General features: G+C 46.5%; 1 protein-coding gene and 1 long non-coding RNA gene across 2 annotated transcripts in view; both read left to right on the top strand.

The window, feature by feature from the left end:
- Positions 1–19,392, top strand: part of grin1b (glutamate receptor, ionotropic, N-methyl D-aspartate 1b) — a 55,911-nt gene that overhangs the window by 9,771 nt on the left and 26,748 nt on the right. The window contains 9 exon segments of the mRNA XM_030417934.1: positions 718–894; positions 4,957–5,019; positions 5,917–6,014; positions 10,666–10,787; positions 15,114–15,288; positions 15,729–15,879; positions 17,299–17,385; positions 17,484–17,619; positions 17,724–17,851. Coding sequence (XP_030273794.1) covers positions 718–894; positions 4,957–5,019; positions 5,917–6,014; positions 10,666–10,787; positions 15,114–15,288; positions 15,729–15,879; positions 17,299–17,385; positions 17,484–17,619; positions 17,724–17,851 — 1,137 coding nt within the window.
- LOC115582153 (uncharacterized) lies at positions 6,021–6,959 on the top strand. The gene is made up of 2 exons (XR_003984146.1): positions 6,021–6,798; positions 6,901–6,959. It is a non-coding gene; the product is annotated as an uncharacterized LOC115582153 (long non-coding RNA).

Raw genomic sequence — 19,392 nt, 5'->3', positions numbered from 1 at the left:
ATTCATCCGTCATCCACCCAGAACATCCGGCGCTCCCAGTGAACGATGCTCCGTGTTTTAGAGGATTAAAAGACATGATGAAAGATTCACGTTTTATCTGTCGGGGTTCAGGTGAAGGCAGAGTGCCGGTCGCTCACATCCTGCCACTGTGCTGGGCAGCAGAGGGGATGTTAACAGTTAAAGGGACAGTTCACAGAACAGAACAACATCTCCTGTCTGTCCTCAGAGACGTGTTAGACTACAGCGACATGACTGCTGTTTACCACCTGTTTCAGTTTGAGTGTGATCATCATCTGTGTCTAACCTGTTTACAACATGGCAGCAGAACCAACTGGACCAGCTCAGAGGGACACTGTTTTATTTCAGTGTCGGGACATTACCGTGATCCTTCACACACACGGATCAACAGCAGACACAGTTTGTCTGGTTTGTACAGTCAGCAGCAGATAAAAACAACACTGATGTCTGTCAGCTCTGGCTAACAGCTAGCATCACACATATTCCAATGAGAGACAGAAGCTATTAGCAGTGATAAAGTTAGCACGACAGATGGTGAGAAATCAGTGAGCATCTCAAAAACATCAACTGGCAGAAACTCCACACACTAGCATTAGCATTAAGCAAACCAAACTGTAACGTTAGCATAAAAAACAAGAAATGCAATTTTAGCATAGAACAAAACCCTGTTAACTCTCCGTCCTCCTCTCTGCCGCTCAGAGCATCCACCTGTCGTTCCTGAGGACGGTGCCTCCGTACTCGCACCAGGCTCACGTCTGGTTCGACTTGATGAGAGAGTTCAGGTGGAACCACATCATCCTGATCGTCAGCGACGACCACGAAGGACGAGCCGCCCAGAAGAGACTGGAGACGCTGCTGGAGGAGAGAGAGACCAAGGTGAGACACACACACACACGCACACACACACACACACACACACACACACACACACACACACACACAACATGTGTGTTTATGTAACAACCTGCGTGATGCTTCGCTCTAATCCAGGTGTGTGTTGTCATCATTCAGACTGCAGTTTGACTTCTATGATCACCTCCTCCTCCTTCTTCTCCTTCTTCTTCTTCTCCTTCTTCGTTCTCTTCTCCCTTTTCTTCTTCTTCTTCCTCTTCTTCCTCTTCCTCTTCTTCTTCTTCGGCAGAAGCAGCATGTTTGTAGAACTGAAACTGCTCTCTGTTCCTCCATCTTCCTCATGGCTTTTATCTTCTTTCTGTCAGACGCTTTAAAGCTGCTTCTCCTCCATCACTTGCTTTTATTTCTCTCTCTGTCTCTCCGTCCGTCTCTCTGTCTGTCGTCCATGTCAACTTTCCGTTCTTCACCTCTGTCTGTCGTTTGGTTTCTCATCACCTCGACACTGACGGAGCTCGGAGTCGTGCAAACACATCTCAGCTGTCGACCTGACAGACAGACAGACAGACAGACACTTTCACTCCTGTGAAACCACGTTCTCCTTCATCCTCATGTTCTTAAGTTTCTTAAAGGGATATTCCGGTGTAAATTTAATCCATGGTCTAACACACCGTGAAACTGTGTTAGACTCCCTCTCCAGAGATCAAGTTAGCAGACCGCGAGCTAACGTAGTTTTATCAACCTCAGAAACGACCGCACGACAACAATACACTGCAGTAGATGGGTCCAAATATAAAACCGCCATCAAAAAGCAACAAATAATGCTCAGCACAGCACCAAACTTCAGCAACATTAGAAACAGGGTCCCAGCACATATTTCCAGGCATCAAACATTTGATATAGTTGCCGGATTTGTCGGAATAGATAAACAGATCTCACCACCTGAGAAGCCTTCCTTGTTGTGGGGAAGCCCTGTGAGTGGATTACCGAGTGCAGTAGAGTCCCGCAGTAATGATCATCATTGAGCTGCGGGACTCTACTGCACTCGGTAATGATGTCAGATGTTTGATGCCTGGAAATATGTGCTGGGACCCTGTTTCTAATGCTGCTGAAGTTTGGTGCTGTTCTGAGCATTATTTGTGGCTTTTTGATGGCGGTTTTATATTTGGATCCATTTACTGCAGTGTATTGTTGTCGTGCGGTCGTTTCTGAGGTTGATAAAACTCTGTAAATTAGCGGTCTGCTAACTTGATCTCTCGAGAGGGAGTCTAACACAGTTTCACGGTGATTTAGACCATGGATTAAACTTACACCGGAATATCCCTTTAAGTTTCGTCTCAAAGACGAAAATTTGTTTCTCAGAGTTTACTTATAGAGCAACTTTTAACCACGAGGCCGGTTCAGGAGGCTCAGTGAGTCTAGAGACAAGTTACAGTTCAGAAAAGTTCAAATGTGACTTCCTGTTGGAGCCACAGCGAACGATGAATGTTGGAGGAGGACCATGAATATTACAGCACATGAACAGATGCACAGCGTTGTGTCTGAATTAAATATCCGTCTGATTCACAATGAAAAAATGATGAATATAACAGCAGGCTGAATCGCTGAGAGTAGGGAGACAGTAGGTCAGGGTCAGGGTCAGGGGTCAGGGGTCAGGGTCAGGGGTCAGGGGTCAGGGTCAGGGTCAGGGTCAGGGGTCAGGGTCAGGGGTCAGGGGTCAGGGTCAGGGTCAGGGTAGGGTCAGGGTCCTTATGCATCAGTCTTCATCAGTGCTGATTCGTCATGACAGGCCTGTGTCACATCTACATATTGTGGTCGACCACACAGACGTGACGTAGTGACGACTCACAGTTAGTTGGGCTAGTTGTTGCAATACTGCAGCTGTCAAGCTAATAGCTAACATGCCAGCCAGCTGCATTACTGCTAGCTAGTAGCAGCTGTGTCAAGCTTCTCTCTGTTTTCTCTTTACTTTTTCAGACATTTTCTTTGCTGTTGCACATTATTTTGTTAGCTCCTTAGCTTAGCGTAGTGAGCTAGCTGACAGGACAATTAGCTTAGCTGTCGTCATCATCCAAACCATCCAGTCACAGACTTTGTAACGTGGACACATAAACAAGTTGGATCAGAGAGGAAGACTGAAGCTTTATAAAGAGCTGTATGCGTCTGTTTCACAGCAGTGAGTGTGTTTGTTCAGGGACTCTGCATCAGGATGTAAATTTAATGAGATTAACATTTGGAGCGGATTGAGTGGAGGACTAATGGGACGCTCCGCTGCCACGCCGGCTTAACATCACAGGAAGTTTCTGTAGAGCGAAGTCACCACTCACCTCAGTGCTCCAATCAAATCAAACTTTACTGAAACTCAGGCAGGTTCGTGACACCAGTCGCCATGGTTACCAGCTGACGTTTGTTTTATAGAGACATTTCGATCTGAAGAAGTTCCACAGGAGAGCCTCTGCAGGAGAATGAGGGTGTAACATTACACAGATGTGTCTGAACTCAAGCTAACAGCTCCTAGATCATGATATGATGCTTACAGACTGGAGCTAAAGCTAACAGCTCCTAGATCATGATGTGATGCTTACAGACTGGAGCTAAAGCTAACAGCTCCTAGATCATGATGTGATGCTTACAGACTGGAGCTAAAGCTAACAGCTCCTAGCTCATGATATGATGCTTACAGACTGGAGCTAAAGCTAACAGCTCCTAGATCATGATATGATGCTTACAGACTGGAGCTAAAGCTAACAGCTCCTAGATCATGATATGATGCTTACAGACTGGAGCTAAAGCTAACAGCTCCTAGCTCATGATATGATGCTTACAGACTGGAGCTAAAGCTAACAGCTCCTAGCTCATGATATGATGCTTACAGACTGGAGCTAAAGCTAACAGCTCCTAGATCATGATATGATGCTTACAGATTGGAGCTAAAGCTAACAGCTCCTAGCTCATGATATGATGTTTAAATACTGGAGCTAAAGCTAACAGCTCCTAGCTCATGATATGATGCTTACAGACTGGAGCTAAAGCTAACACCTCCTAGCTCATGATATGATGTTTAAATACTGGAGCTAAAGCTAACAGCTCCCAACTCATGATATGGTACTAACAGACTGATGTTAAGCTAACTTGTTAGCAGGGAATATATGAACTGACTGGTGTCTTCGGGTGTTGAACTGATTCTACAGATGAGAATATTCCTGCTGTGTTTCAGTGATTTTGCAGAATCGTGATGATGAATGAAACTGAATCCACTTGTCAGAGTTAACGCTCCGTCTGCAGAACAAAGACCTTCAACTCTATTGTTGATTCTGAATCAGTCTGAAGTGTTTGTGCTAACGAGGCTAACGAGGTTTCCTTAATCCTTTTCAAACAGATTGTTTGGTTCTTTGTTTTCATCCACTCTAAAAATAAAGCGGCTTGCTGTCAGCAGGTTGGAGGTGTTCAGTCACCTCAGACTAAATATAACTGTGAGGTCACCGTCAGTGAGACAGTGGCGCTCTGTGTGAAGTCATCTGCCAGCTGCTCTCATCTGCATCTGCCTGTGGGCGACTCATCGGGATCGTCTTCAGTTAATGTTGTAAGTCGAGTTCGTCAGATAAACGTTGTCTTTCTGCTTTGGATTTTTTCAGTATGTGATTTTGAGACACGGCTGATTGGAGTCACCAGGTGTTCAGGCTCTACAGATGGAACGTTTCTGTATCTCAGTGGCTTACAGGTGGTAGTCATAGTAATTATTATTGAAAGTAATCCCTGAGGAAGTTTTTTATTTCTTAAAATGTCGCTCAATGTTCCGTTTAAGTGATTCCAGTGGAGACACCTCACCTGTGAGAGGACGTAGGCAGGCGTCAGGACAATGTCTGTTTGTAACCTGACGTTCAGTTTCATCATCGACGTCCAACGTTAGAGAAAAAATGTGGTTTCTGACAGACAGACAGAGAGACAGGAGGACAGACAGACAGACAGGAGGACAGACAGCTGAGACGTGTCTTTGTCCTCCAGCGTCCTGACTGAAGAACCGTGTTGATGCTCTGACTGTCTATAATCTTCTGTGTCTGCATATTTTCTCTGTGACATTATCATCAGACTAAAAACAGGAACTATGAAAACCTCGACCAACAGAACTTTGACTTCAGGAGAACACCTAAGGTATAAACTTGCATGGTCAAATGATGCACGCCGCCCAACCAATGAGCTCGCCCGGTAGTAGCCAACCACAGTCAGCCCCGCCCACCCAGAACCAGCCGGCTCCAGAGATAGACTGTTATCCTGGTGGCTCGTCTCTCTCCACTGTCTCCTTCTGCCTTTTGAGTTTTCATGAGAATGGGTTCACCTTCACAGGAGAGACGCCCTTCCTCTTCCTCCCCTCCTCCTCCTCCCCTCCTCCTCTTCCTCTTCCCCCTGAGTCTCCTCCATGTGAAGGGTTGCATGCAGCCAGGCGGAGGCTTGGCTCAGTCTGCAGGCGGAGGAGCACCACCCAGGATCCTCTGCAACATCAAACCTCCTTTTCTGTTTTCTGTTGGGATATGAACCACGTTCTCCTCTTCCTCTTCCTCTTCCTCTTCCTCTTCCTCTCCCTCCTCCTCCTCCTCTTCCTCCTCTCCACTCGAATCTTTTTTTAATTTGCGGTTGCATCAGCGCTCTCTAACATGCACGTCCCTGATTGGTTGGTTGAAGTCTTGACCGCGCCTCAGTTTGCATGTAACACCACCTCCTTCTTTAGAGCTTCGACTTTGAGTTTTTCTTCAGTTCAGCAAATCTTGAACACTTTTTGTGTCCATTTTTGGCCCCGCCCCCCTCCTCCCTTGGTAGCATGGGTGAGAGGGCGCATGGTCGAGGCTGGGGCTGAGGTGTGTGGGTGGGGGTGGAGGTGTGTGGGTGGGGGGATGGAGGTGTGTGGGGGTGGAGGTGTGTGGGTGGAGGGGAGGCGACTGACGGTTCACAGCTCATGACTCGTGTCCTATGATGTGTCCTGTGGTGTTCTGTTCTGCCGTCTGTGTCAATATCCTTCATTGTGACCCGTGGCACCGGGCCTTGGTCGTCCAGGCGGAGAAGGTTCTGCTGTTCAGCCCGGATACCAACCTGACGTCGCTGCTGCTGGAGGCCAAAGACCTGGAGGCCCGGGTCATCATCCTGTCTGCCAGGTGTGTACCACCATTAAGTTCTGGATCATATATCTGTGTAGATGTGATTGCACTGGCTGCTGGATTTCTACCAGGTCCATCTGAGTGGTAGCGATAGTTCTGTTGTGAGATGGTTGTTCTGAGTTAGAAACGGACCAGGTGCCACATTCAGGAGTTGATCTGTCCAGTTCGACCGTTGTTCTTCGTGAAGTTCAGCTGTGTTCTCACATCATGAAGGTGTTGCTGTGACTTCAGGAGAGAGGAGAACTTTAGAACATCTGTCTGAGTCACACACAGGTGTTTCCTCTGGTTCCACTCGATGTGTATCGGTCTGCCAGGTTGCCCGAGCAGTCCAGGTGACCAGAATGAGGAGACCCAAACAGATGATGTTCAGTCCGTGAAATTTTGTTTTATTTTATATTAAGCACGTCAGGTTTACCGACATCCACACTCAACCACATCTTCCTCCAAATGACCGCTCAAATACCCCAGCACCTCCTTTCCCTAATTGGCACGTACCATTACCTTTTCCCCACCAACCTAAACATACAATAAATAAACAACTATTTACTTAAACATCCATACCAAATATAAATACAATCAATACAAACCCACAAAAATCACCTAGATAAATAATCATAATAATTTTCATATATTTACATTTAAAACCCATCAATTTAACTCCCCTCTACCTACTCCCCTCTTGGTTCCTCCCGCTCAACCAAGCGGAACTAATAAAAGGTGCCCACACCCCCGGGGGGCTCCTTTGTCTGGACACGCCCTGGGAGGAAGCAAAGTGGCAGAGGTAAGTTTTATGCTTCACACAATCATCCACCATCTGTTCACCTAACAGATCTTACGCCTTCCCACCTAATCCCCGCTAATCACTGCCTTTCTCTTCTCCCAGGTGAATCTTGATGGCCAGCTGATCCCGCCAGCATTATGTCAATAAACAATTTAACATTAGCTGTGTGTGCATCTCATTTTACCTATGAACCCACATACTTGCATATACACACGTCTTGGCTTAATCCGAGACCCGTCAGCAGAGTTATTGCTGACGTAACGGCAGTCTGTCGTCACATTTCCTTCCCCCCTCAGTACAACCTCAACTCTCATGTACTCTGGAGAGACAGTCTGCCACAAGGTTGTCTTTCCCTGCTCGGTACCGGACTGTGAACTCGTAGGGGTGGAAGGACAGGTACCATGCAGTGAGACAGGTGTTGGAGTCCTTCATCCGATTCAGCCATTGCAGAGCCCAGTGATCCATCTCAAGGATGGAGTGACGACCCAGCAAGTAGTATCTCAGCGACTCCACAGCCCACTTCACGGCTAAACACTCCTTCTCCACGGTCAAATACCTGGTCTCCCGGTCCAGGAGCTTGCGGCTCAGAAACAGGACAGGATGTCTCTCTCCACGTATGTCCTGAAGAAGGCACTGCCCCAGGGGCCGTCTCCAGAAGTGTCTGTCTGAAGCGTGAACGGCTGTGAGAAGTCTGGGTTGTGGAGAACAGACTCACTGGTGATGGCCCTCTTAAGGTCTTCAAATGCTTGGTCACAGTCGTCCGTCCATTTCACTCTGTTATGGGCGGAGGCCTTTGTGTGGTCCGTGAGTATGGCTGCCCTGTCAGCAAAGTTGGGAATAAGTTTCCTATACCACCCAACCAGTCCAAGGAAGGCATGCACTCTCTTCTTAGTGGTCGGAACAGGATATGAGTGGATGGCACCCACCTTCCTCACTCAAGGCTTGACCACCCCCTGCCCTACCACATGGCCCAGGTACTCCACCTGTTGGCATGCAAAAACACATTTGCCAGGATTGATGGTCAGTCCAGCTGATTTAATCAGGTGGAGGACCCTCCGGAGGTGAGCCCCATGCTCCTTCCAGGTCTGGCTGAAGATGACAACATCATCCAGGTAGGCAGCTGCAAACTGTGGCACCCCTCTCAAGACCTGATCCATCAACCTTTAGAACGTAGCTGGTGCCCCCTGGAGACTGAATGGTATCACCTTGAATTGGAACTTGCCATAGGGTGTTGAAAATGCTGTCAGCTCCTTTGTCTCTGGTGCCAGGGCCAGCTGCCAGTACCCTTTGCTCAAGTCCATAGCTGTAATGAACGTTGCATTCCCCACTCGCTCCAGCAGCTCGTCAATGCGGGGCATTGGATAGGACTCAAACCTTGACACAGTGTTCAGGTATCTGAAGACGATGCAGAACCTTAGTTACTCGTCCTTTTTTGGGACCAGCACAATGGGACTGCCCCACTTGCTGGTTGACATTTCACTGATGCCCAGCTGCATCATCATGTCCATCTCCTTCTTGAGCTTTGGCAACAACCTCTCAGGAATTCTGTAAGACTTGCGATAGGGAATAGCATTTGCTTTCAGGTGCACTTTGTGCTGGACCAGGGTTGTGAAGCCCAGTTTCTCTTGGAACAGCTCTGAAGCCAGCAATGCTTTTATCTCCCTCTGCTGAACAGGTTGAAGATGGGACACATCCATCCCAGCAGGCTCAGAGACATTTGTGGGGAATGATTGCTTGTGCCCTTCCTCTTCAGGTGGAAAGGTGCTACTCTTCAGGCTCCTTAAACTCCTTCAACAGGTTAACATGGATACACTGATGCTTCTTCTAATTGTCATGCATGTAGAGTTCATAAGTGACCTTACCCTGGTGTTTAGTGATCTCATAAGGCCCCTGCCACCTGGCCAACAGCTTATTGTCGCTGGTGGGAAGTAACAGCAGCACCTTCTGGTCAAGATGGAAAGTTCCGTCTCTAGCCTTCTTGTCATACCAGGTCTTCTGGTTGGCTTGTGCAGACTTCATGTGTTCCTGTGCCAGAGCCGTCATCTGCTCCAATCTGTCTCTCATCTTCATCACATAGGCCACCACATTCTCCTGTTCGGCCCTTGGGTTCTCCCAGTGCTCCTTCAGGAGCTCAAGAGGCCCCCTAACCTGATGCCCATAAAGCAGTTCAAAAGGCAAGAAACCTGTTGAAGCCTGTGGCACTTCCCGATAGGCAAAGAGCAGGTACGGCAGCCATTGGTCCAAGTCTGAGCCTGTGTGGGAGATAAACCTCCACAGCGTGCTTTTAAGAGTCTGATTGAACCTTTCTACCTGGGGGTGGTCTTAATACCCTTACTACTACTACTCCTAGCAGCTGATACACCTGCCTCAGAAGTTTCGAAAGAAAGTCTGTGCCACAGTCTGTGAGGACCTCTCTAGGTATGCCCACCCTTGAGAATAGCTGGAGAAGACAGTTAGAAACCTGCCTGGCCTTAACGGATTTGAGGTGTATCAATGACTGGTAGTGGTTGAAGCTGAGCCCGAGCTACTCCTCTAGGTGATGTTAGCTGACATGTCTCACTTGAAGCACAGAAGTCCTTGACACTGGTGTACATGCCTGGCCACACAAACCTACTGCCAATATGGCTGAGTGATTTTTGGAAAGCTAGGTGGCCTGCTCAAGGGATAGAATGCCTTAGCTCTATTACTTTCTGTTTGAGTGTCTGTGGCAAAACTAAGGCTTCAATCTTGCCTTTATGCTGGTAAAGAATATGATATACGTTCCATCAGATCGGATCGGATTTTGCGTTCTGCGCAGGCGTGAGATTTTTTTCCCGGGACTGTGAGCCGGAAGTAGAAGGACGGCGTCTTTCCTCCGAAATCACCGCAAGAAAGAGGGAAAGAGCTCCATTGTGCATCTAGTTTGTGTAATTATCATGTACACCATATATGAAATGTACAAAGATGTAGCTTCGTCTCGCTCTTCGTACGCCATTTTTCTGGAATGCCGAGGCAGTTTGTTGTTGCTGGTGACGTAAAGAGGTCAGCCGGAGGTGTCTCTGTTACCACTAGTTGAAATGGGTACAGCGCCACCTAGCGTACCGGGGTATGACATGCTCTGGACAATAATCCGATTTTCTCACTTGCATGTATACTCGGACAATTGCAGTTGTCTGATTGAGCAGTAGAGTGGAACTATGGCTGTAATCTGACTAAACTGTGCATGTAAACACAGTGCAGTCTCACTCCACAGCTCTCTGAGCACTAAACTGGGCAGAACAGCAGACTGAAAACTACCAGAGTCTAGAAATGCCTCCTCACGCCGACCATTCACTAGTGCTGGTGTAGTGAGGGCCTCCTCCTGAACTGGTGCTGGGTGGGAGGGTCTGGGAACTGAGCACAATAGAGGCTTACTCTGTCCGGTGGCAGGATATGTATACTGAGTGTGGCCTATCTCATGACACTGATAGCAGCAAACACACAGATGACTTTACTGAACATTACCTGAGGTGACGTTCACAAGCAGCAGCTGTCAGCGTGGTTTGAGTCGAGGTGAAGCTCTGAGTGAGACTCTGGTTCTGGTTCTGGTTCTCTGCCTCCTCTTATGTTCATGAAGTAAAGTCCACTTCCCATCCAGCTCCAGTCAGCAGTCAGCAGAACAGAACTTGGAGGTCAGCTCCGGATCACTGCTGCAGTCAGGCTGATCTACAAAGTAATCTCTGAGCCATCAGGGAACGGCTCCGGATCAGAACCTGATGAGACTCCATGTGTTTATTCCTCCAGACAGAGGTTACTGTGTGGCGCTGGATCTGCCAGTGGATGCTCAGGTGTGTCAGGTGTGTCAGGTGGGTGATGTCACATGCTGACCTGCTGTGTTTGTGTCTGCAGTGAGGATGAAGCTGCTGCCGTGTACAGAGCTGCTCGTCAACTCAACATGACCGGGTCCGGTTACGTCTGGCTGGTGGGAGAGAGAGAGATGACGGGCAAAGCTCTGAGTGAAGCTCCAGACGGTACGTCCTCTTCCTCTCCTCCTCCTCCTCCTCCTCTCTCTTCTTCCTCCTCCTCTCTCCTGCTCTCTATACTCTCCTCCTCCTCCTCCTCCTCCTCCTCCTCCTCCTCCTCTCTCTTCTTCCTCCTCCTCTCTCCTGCTCTCTATACTCTCCTCCTCCTCCTCCTCCTCCTCCTCTCTCTTCTTCCTCCTCCTCTCTCCTGCTCTCTATACTCTCCTCCTCCTCCTCCTCCTCCTCCTCCTCCTCCTCCTCCTCCTCTCTCTTCTTCTTCCTCCTCCTCTCTTCTCTCCTCCTCCACCTCCTCCTCCTCCTCCTCCTCTCTCTTCTTCTTCCTCCTCCTCTCTTCTCTCCTCCTCCTCCTCCTCCTCCTCTCTCAGCTCTGCTTCCATCAAGCTGTCATGATAAACCTGATCAGTCGTTGAAGAGTTAAAGTAATAAAACTAGAAGCTGATCAGAGTTTCTCTTCTGTCAGCTGTGTTTCTATATTTATGTGGGCCGGGTTCTGATCCCAGTGCTGGGACATCAGGAGGAGAAAGATGATGTCACTCAGTAAAAACTACAAAGACACTGAAAGCACCCGAGCAGAACCGGATCTGAACCGGATCTCACTGATGTTCACAGTTAAAACTAAAGTTCCAGAATGAAACAAGGAGAAGTCAGAAATCTAATGATCTGGTTGAGTTTAAAGTGGTGCTGACAGTCCGGTTGGTGCTGTGTGGTTAGTGTGTGATAGTTCAGAACCTGGATCCAGTTAGATGAATTGTTATCATCCAAAGAATGATTTGATCTGAATACCTGTCATGATATTTTATATCCAAAAGGTCAAAGGTCAACTTCACTGTGACATCATCACAGCTGTCCATCACCCTCCTCCTCCTCCTCGTCTTCATCACTACTGTCACATGACTGGATGGAAACATGGCCGCTCTCTGTCTCTCTGCCTGTCTTTCTCTCATCCTGTCTCTCTCTCTCTCTCTCTCTCTCTCCGTCTCTCTCTCTCCGTCTGTCTCTCTCTCTCTCTGTCCGTGTCTCTGGTAGTGTCTCTGATGAAGGAGCTCCTCCTCTTCCTCCTCGTCATCACAGTTTCTTCTTCTAACAGCTGGTTGAATGTTTAAACATGGCTGACATGTTTAAAGGTTTATAACCACGGTTGTGTTCTGTGGCTTTAAATGTGTCTAACATCTTCTTTTGTTTGTTTCATCTTCTATAGTGTGTGTCGTCTGCCCGCCCGCCCGCCCGTCCGCCGTTCTCACAGTATACAGCCAATAACGTGCTGCTCTTGGGGGAGGGGGCGGGGTTAAGCTTTGTTAGAGGTGGGCCGGTGGTGGGGGGCGGGGTTTTAAACAGCTAGTGTCGCTGCGGTAACCGTGACGTGTGTCTGAACAAACACTGGTAAGATGCCGCCGCTGCTTCCTGTCTCCTGCTTGATGCTCTGCCCTTTGCCATTGGCCAATGGAGGCCCCGCCCACTGCAACATGGAGTTCGCCCCACCAGGGAGGGGGCGGGGGTTTTGTATCAGCTGATTACCCAGTCGGCCAGACCGAGCTGCAGTATGTGGCCAAAAGTATGTAGAGGGCCCGCTATGTCCCATTTCAGTCTAGTCACTTCCAAAGTAAAGTAATCTGTTGATTACGAGCCGCCGTGCAGAGTTTTATAAACAAGATCACGTAAACAACAGCAAGATTACATAAACAACAATAAGATCACGTAAACAACAACAACATTACGTAAATAACAACAACATCACGTAAACAACAGCAGAATACATAAACAACAATAAGATCACAACAACATTACATAACATAACGTAAACAACAACAAGATCACGTAAACAACCGCTAGATCACATAAACAACAACAAGATCACATAAACAACAACATGATTTTCTGATTCTGTGTGTAAAATGATAATAATAAACACGATTTTTGTTTATAAACATTTAAAGTGATGCGACTGTGAAGAGTTCCACTTGTGACATCATGTAGATTGATGCCTCTTCCTCGCTGTTTCTCTGGCTGCTGGGTAATCGGCGCCCCGCTCTGTTGCCGTGGCGTTTTGTTTCACCAATCAGCTGCTGCACTCTTAAAAATGATGCGTGATCATTCTGCACATCTCTGTTTCTCCCCTGAACGCCAGATGTGTCAAAAAATTACCCATCATTCTCTTAAAGCGCAGCCAGACTGCACTCTGAAAATAGTCCTCAGCTGTTTTGTCTCTGCTGGAGGAGTTTGTGGTTTCTTTTTAAGGAAAATGTTTCAGGATAAATCATATTTCATCAGCAGCGTCCTGAAAACAAAAGGAGATTGTGAGAAATGATTCTTAGCTGATCTCCCTCCTTTTCTCGTGTTCTCCAAAGGATGAACCCTTCAGACGTGGCCTCTAACAACATCTTCTTTAGGCTCAAAGTGTCTATAAATCAGCACCAGGACAAACATGAATATGAGTTCTTGAAGTTGATATTTCAGCCACAATACAGCTTCTCTGTAGAAGTTGAAGGTTCCTTCTGTCCAACACTTTGATGACAACGTTTGATTTTAAATTCAAGATTTTCATGCAGAACTAAGCAGGAAGTTAAATCTTCACTTCTGTTGCTCGTCAGACAACAAAAACGAGGTCTCAGACTTCCATCATCTTGTCGATCCTGCTCGATTTTAGAAACTCTGATCGTGATCCGTTTCACAAAAAGACAAATCAAATAAAGACATAAAGAAGTTCAGGTTCACATGTTCCGGTCACAGTCGATCCTCGGAAGTGTTGTCACTATGACAATATAATGTGCAGGTGAAAACTGTGACCAGGGGGATTGTGGTTCCAGCAGACTTAAAGGTGAGAATGGTGGGACCACAATCTTTAAAGACTTTTCCAGGAATGATTATATAATGAAGGCTGGACAGAATAACATGAACACCTGCAGGTGAAGCTCTACAGCCTCACAGAGTCTCCAGACTGTCACCAGACAGGACCTTCAGAGGGAGTGTGTGCTGCGGGACGTTTTGTGGGATTGCATTAGATTGTAAGTGTTCTGTTATTGTGTCCACCCTCCACCTCTGTACAGATTCCCTAAAAAGAAACCTATGAAGTAGAACTGTGACATTATGGATTTTGATGTTGTTTTTCTTCAGCAGACATTTGTCACATTAGGAAAACGTTTCTGCATCTGGTGCTTTAGTGAACTGAACAACAGCATGCTAACGCTGTTAGCACTCCTTATTAGAAATGATATTATAATATTTTAATATTATTAACCTTTAAGTGTTAATGAAAGTGGGATTAGCCCAGGTACAGGTAAAAACCCTGAAATCATATGAGGCACATCTTGACATAAAGCTAAAAATGTTGCTATAAGTATTTCTCTATTTCTCTTGGCTAATGTTAGCTAACTGTTCCCAGTGGTTAGCCTTCAGTTGGAAATATTAGCTATCTACAATGAGTGGTTTTCTCAAGCAAACAGTCTTTAAACAGGTTGAGAGACTTTTAAAGAAAATGTAAGCCATCTGTAGGCTACCCAACGCTTTGATATATGTTAAAGGTGCTAGTTAGTAATTTCACAAGGACATTTTTGCTAGCTGTACTCAGTTACCTAGGGAATACTAACAGTGCCAGCTAGCTAGCTGTTCATTTTATTAGGAAATGTTGGTTAGCTGTACAGTAGTTTCAGTAGGGAATGCTAACAGCATTAGCCAGCTGTATACTGTAGTTTTGGAAGGAAATTCTGGCAAGTTGTTCTCATGTGTATCTATGTGGGGAAAGCTAACACTGCTAGCTAGCTATGAACAGTAGTTTCAGTAAGAAACGTTGGTGAGCTGTTTATTTTTTTGTGTAGAACGCGAACAGTTCTTTGCTCACTGTTCACTAAACTTGCAGTTTGCTATTGTCTCTGCGGTGAATGCTAATGGCGCTAGCCAGATGTTGTCTGTCAGCTGGGGGCCAGATGTGGACACTTTTCGCCACAGTGGGACAAGTTTCTGCTGAGGGAAAACACCAGACACAGTTCATAACGTCTCAGGGAGGCTTTTCCGTCCTGAGAGACAAACGGCTGTGATTCTCAGAGTGAACTCCCAGCATGCAGTTTGGCATTATTGAACACTGACCTGAAGCCTGAAGCCCTGAGTGTGTGTTTGTGTGTGTGTGTGTGTGTGTGTGTGTGCCGAATGACACTGAAGCACTCTTTAGTTAAGTCTGTGAAATTAATTTAAAGAGTGTGAGATTTAATTAAGGTCTGCTTGAATGAGGGCAGTCTGCAGCCTATTTAACTTCCTGTGTGTGTGTGTGTGTGTGTGTGTGTGTGTGTGTGTGTGTGTGTGTGTGTGTTATGTGTATTGCAGGTCTGCTGGGGCTCCAGCTGATCAATGGCAAGAATGAGTCGGCGCACATCTCGGACGCTGTCGGGGTCGTGGCTCAGTCCCTGCAGGAGCTGTTTGAGAAGGAGAACATCACGGAGCCGCCGCGGGGCTGCGTGGGAAACACCAACATCTGGAGGACTGGACCGCTCTTTAAACGGTCAGTATCTCAGAGGTTCGATGTCAACTGGGTCAGGACGGATTGCTCTGATAGAACACAGAAGCTGATATTATGGACTGGAGAACATGTTGCGTTACCATGTCAGTCAGTCCCGGAGAATGGCCTTCTTCTTCTTTAGATGACTCTACAGATGAGTTTCATTCATAAAACAGAACATTAATACTCCAGTTATACCACAACAATTAGAGGAAACATTTCCGCAGTTTGCAAACTCACATCCTTCATGTCATGGTGTGTCTGCGGCCTGCGAGCGGCGCCGCGGCTCTGCTGGGTCAGGATGTGTAAATGATCTCGAGTGTTGGATGTGATCTGACTCAACTGGGTGATGAGGCTCAGTGTCAGTCGCTGTGACCCACATTCACCATCCAGTCGCAATATTAATGTTCCTTCACTCTGTTGCTCTCTGATTGGTTCTCCAGAGTGCTGATGTCATCCAAGTACCCCGACGGTCTGACAGGACGGATTGAGTTCAACGATGATGGCGACCGACGTTTCGCTACCTACAGCATCCTGAACTACCAACAGAAGCCAGGTCGCCTCATCCAGGTTGGAGTCTTCAATGGATCACAGGTACAGTACGCCTGGACAAACCCCATTCACACCTGGACAAACCCCATTCACACCTGGACAAACCCCAGTCACACATGGACAAACTCCAGTCACACCTGGACTAACCCCAGTCACACCTGGACAAACACCAGTCACACATGGACAAACCCCAGTCACACATGGACAAACTCCAGTCACACCTGGACTAACCCCAGTCACACCTGGACAAACACCAGTCACACCTGGACAAACACCAGTCACACCTGGACAAACTCCAGTCACACCTTGACAAACACCATTCACACCTGGACAAACTCCAGTCACACCTGGACAAACACCAGTCACACCTGGACAAACACCAGTCACACCTGGACAAACACCATTCACACCTTGACAAACACCATTCACACCTGGACAAACACCAGTCACACCTGGACAAACACCATTCACACCTGGACAAACACCATTCACACCTGGACAAACACCATTCACACCTGGACAAACTCCAGTCACACCTGGACAAACCCCAGTCACACCTGGACAAACACCATTCACACCTGGATAAACACCATTCACACCTGGACAAACACCAGTCACACCTGGACAAACACCAGTCACACCTGGACAAACTCCAGTCACACCTTGACAAACACCATTCACACCTGGATAAACCCCAGTCGCACCTGGACAAACACCAGTCACACCTGGACAAACTCCAGTCACACCTTGACAAACACCATTCACACCTGGACAAACTCCAGTCACACCTGGACAAACCCCAGTCACACCTGGACAAACACCAGTCGCACCTGGACAAACACCAGTCACACCTGGACAAACCCCAGTCACACCTGGACAAACCCCAGTCACACCTGGACAAACACCAGTCACACCTGGACAAACACCACTCACAACATTAAAAGGAAGTTTTAGGTTAAATTTGGCTATCAATACTAATTAGTGATCATCTAATAAGGATAGGATCAAGGATAATTATTAATTATAATAAATAATATGATCCAATTTACATCAGATCACCTCAGGGCACCACCTTTTAAGAAGGGAAAACATGATTTACTAAATCAGTTTCATAAAAACAGCTGTGATGGTTGAAGGACGTTGAAGTTCTCGGCAACATTCGCTCCTGTACTATATAAAGTAGACGGCAAGAAGATTCAAAAGTCGTTTTATTCAACACAAAGATGAAAACACACAATCTAACTAATAATTACTATATACAAGTGTGTGTGTGTGTGTGTGTGTGTGTGTGTGTGTGTGTTAGCTCCCTGCCTCTTTATCAATTGATGCACAGATGAAGTATTGATGTCGTCATTCAGTCAGCTTATCACAGTGAGACCTGCCTGTAACAACATAATAACCTGTGTGTGTGTGTGTGTGTGTGTGTGTGTGTGTGTGTGTGTGTGTGTGTGTGTGTTGCAGGTTGTGATGAACCCTCAGAGGAAGATCATCTGGCCCGGAGGAGAGACAGAGAAACCAGTTGGATACCAGATGTCGACGAGACTGAAGGTAGTGTTCAAACACCGACTGCTACATTTACCACTTACAGTGATTCATTCTCACACTGATGGTGGCGGCGTGGTGCATGCGTGTGTGTTTGTGTTCAGATTGTGACGATCCATCAGGAGCCGTTTGTCTATGTGAAGCCAACAAAGACTGACGGGACGTGTAAAGAGGAGTACACAGTCAACGGAGTCCTGATCAAGAAGGTGATCTGTACTGGACCCAACGGGACCATCCCAGGTACACACACACACACACACACACACACACACACACACACACACACACAGCGTACAGTTTCAGTGTATTTGGTGGACGGGTAATAGACGATGATCTGTCTCCAGGTCAGCCCACTGTCCCTCAGTGTTGCTATGGTTTCTGCATCGACCTGCTCATCAAGTTGGCGATGAGCATGAACTTCACCTATGAGGTTCACCTGGTGGCTGATGGGAAATTTGGAACACAGGAGCGAGTAAGTATTCTTGTGTGTATATATTTGTGTGTGTTTGAGTCGATGTTAACTTGTTTTTAAAAAAAAAATTAAATCACTGATATTAAACAGAAGAAGTGTTCATTAGAGCTTGTTTTATTAAAATAGTGGACATGCTTGGTCACAGAGCATCACTTCTGTAAGGAAACAGCCAACCTCATCATAAACCACAATGATTATTTGGTTTGTAGTACTGTTGTGTACTTGTGACTGATTGTACAGCGTTACTGACAGCCTTCAACACTGTAGCTCACTGTCTTTCAGTGTCACTCTCGTCTAGTGTGTAATTTAATGTAACACAACGTAACATAACACAGCGCGACGTAACACAACGTAAGGTAAAACAGTGTAGCATATTGTAATTTAAGATGATAAAGCAAACTTGTTTGACATGATGTACCAGCATAAAGCAAAGTCATCTAAAGTAATGTGACATTACATCACCTGATGGAACGTGTGTTCAACATATTGAGGCAGATGACAAACATCAGATCACATTACCTCATCAACCAATCAGATCACATTAGCTCATCAACCAATCGGATCACATTACCTCATCAACCAATCGGATCACATTACCTCATCAACCAATCGGATCACATTACCTCATCAACCAATCGGATCACATTACCTCATCAACCAATCGGATCACATTACCTCATCAACCAATCGGATCACATTACGTCATCAACCAATCAGATCACATTACCTCATCAACCAATCAGATCACATTAGCTCATCAACCAATCAGATCACATTAGCTCATCAACCAATCAGATCACATTACCTCATCAACCAATCAGATCACATTAGCTCATCAACCAATCAGATCACATTAGCTCATCAACCAATCGGATCACATTACCTCATCAACCAATCAGATCACATTACCTCATCAACCAATCAGATCACATTAGCTCATCAACCAGTCGGATCACATTACCTCATCAACCAATCGGATCACATTACCTCATCAACCAATCGGATCACATTAGCTCATCAACCAGTCGGATCACATTACCTCATCAACCAATCGGATCACATTACCTCATCAACCAATCGGATCACATTACCTCATCAACCAATCAGATCACATTACCTCATCAACCAATCAGATCACATTAGCTCATCAACCAGTCGGATCACATTACCTCATCAACCAATCGGATCACATTACCTCATCAACCAATCGGATCACATTAGCTCATCAACCAGTCGGATCACATTACCTCATCAACCAATCGGATCACATTACCTCATCAACCAATCGGATCACATTACCTCATCAACCAATCGGATCACATTACCTCATCAACCAATCGGATCACATTACGTCATCAACCAATCGGATCACATTACCTCATCAACCAATCGGATCACATTAGCTCATCAACCAATCGGATCACATTACCTCATCAACCAATCGGATCACAGTCACACACACACATTTGTTGTATTTTGCTGATGTCATTGGAAGTGTGTTCAGGTCCGGTCCTGTGATGATGTTGCAGTGACTCTCTCTC

This window comes from Sparus aurata, chromosome 5 (genome assembly GCF_900880675.1).
Source record: "Sparus aurata chromosome 5, fSpaAur1.1, whole genome shotgun sequence".
Lineage (NCBI taxonomy): Eukaryota > Metazoa > Chordata > Actinopteri > Spariformes > Sparidae > Sparus > Sparus aurata.
The sequence above is the reverse complement of the archived record's forward strand: the minus strand, read 5'-3'. Positions and strand labels throughout refer to the sequence as shown.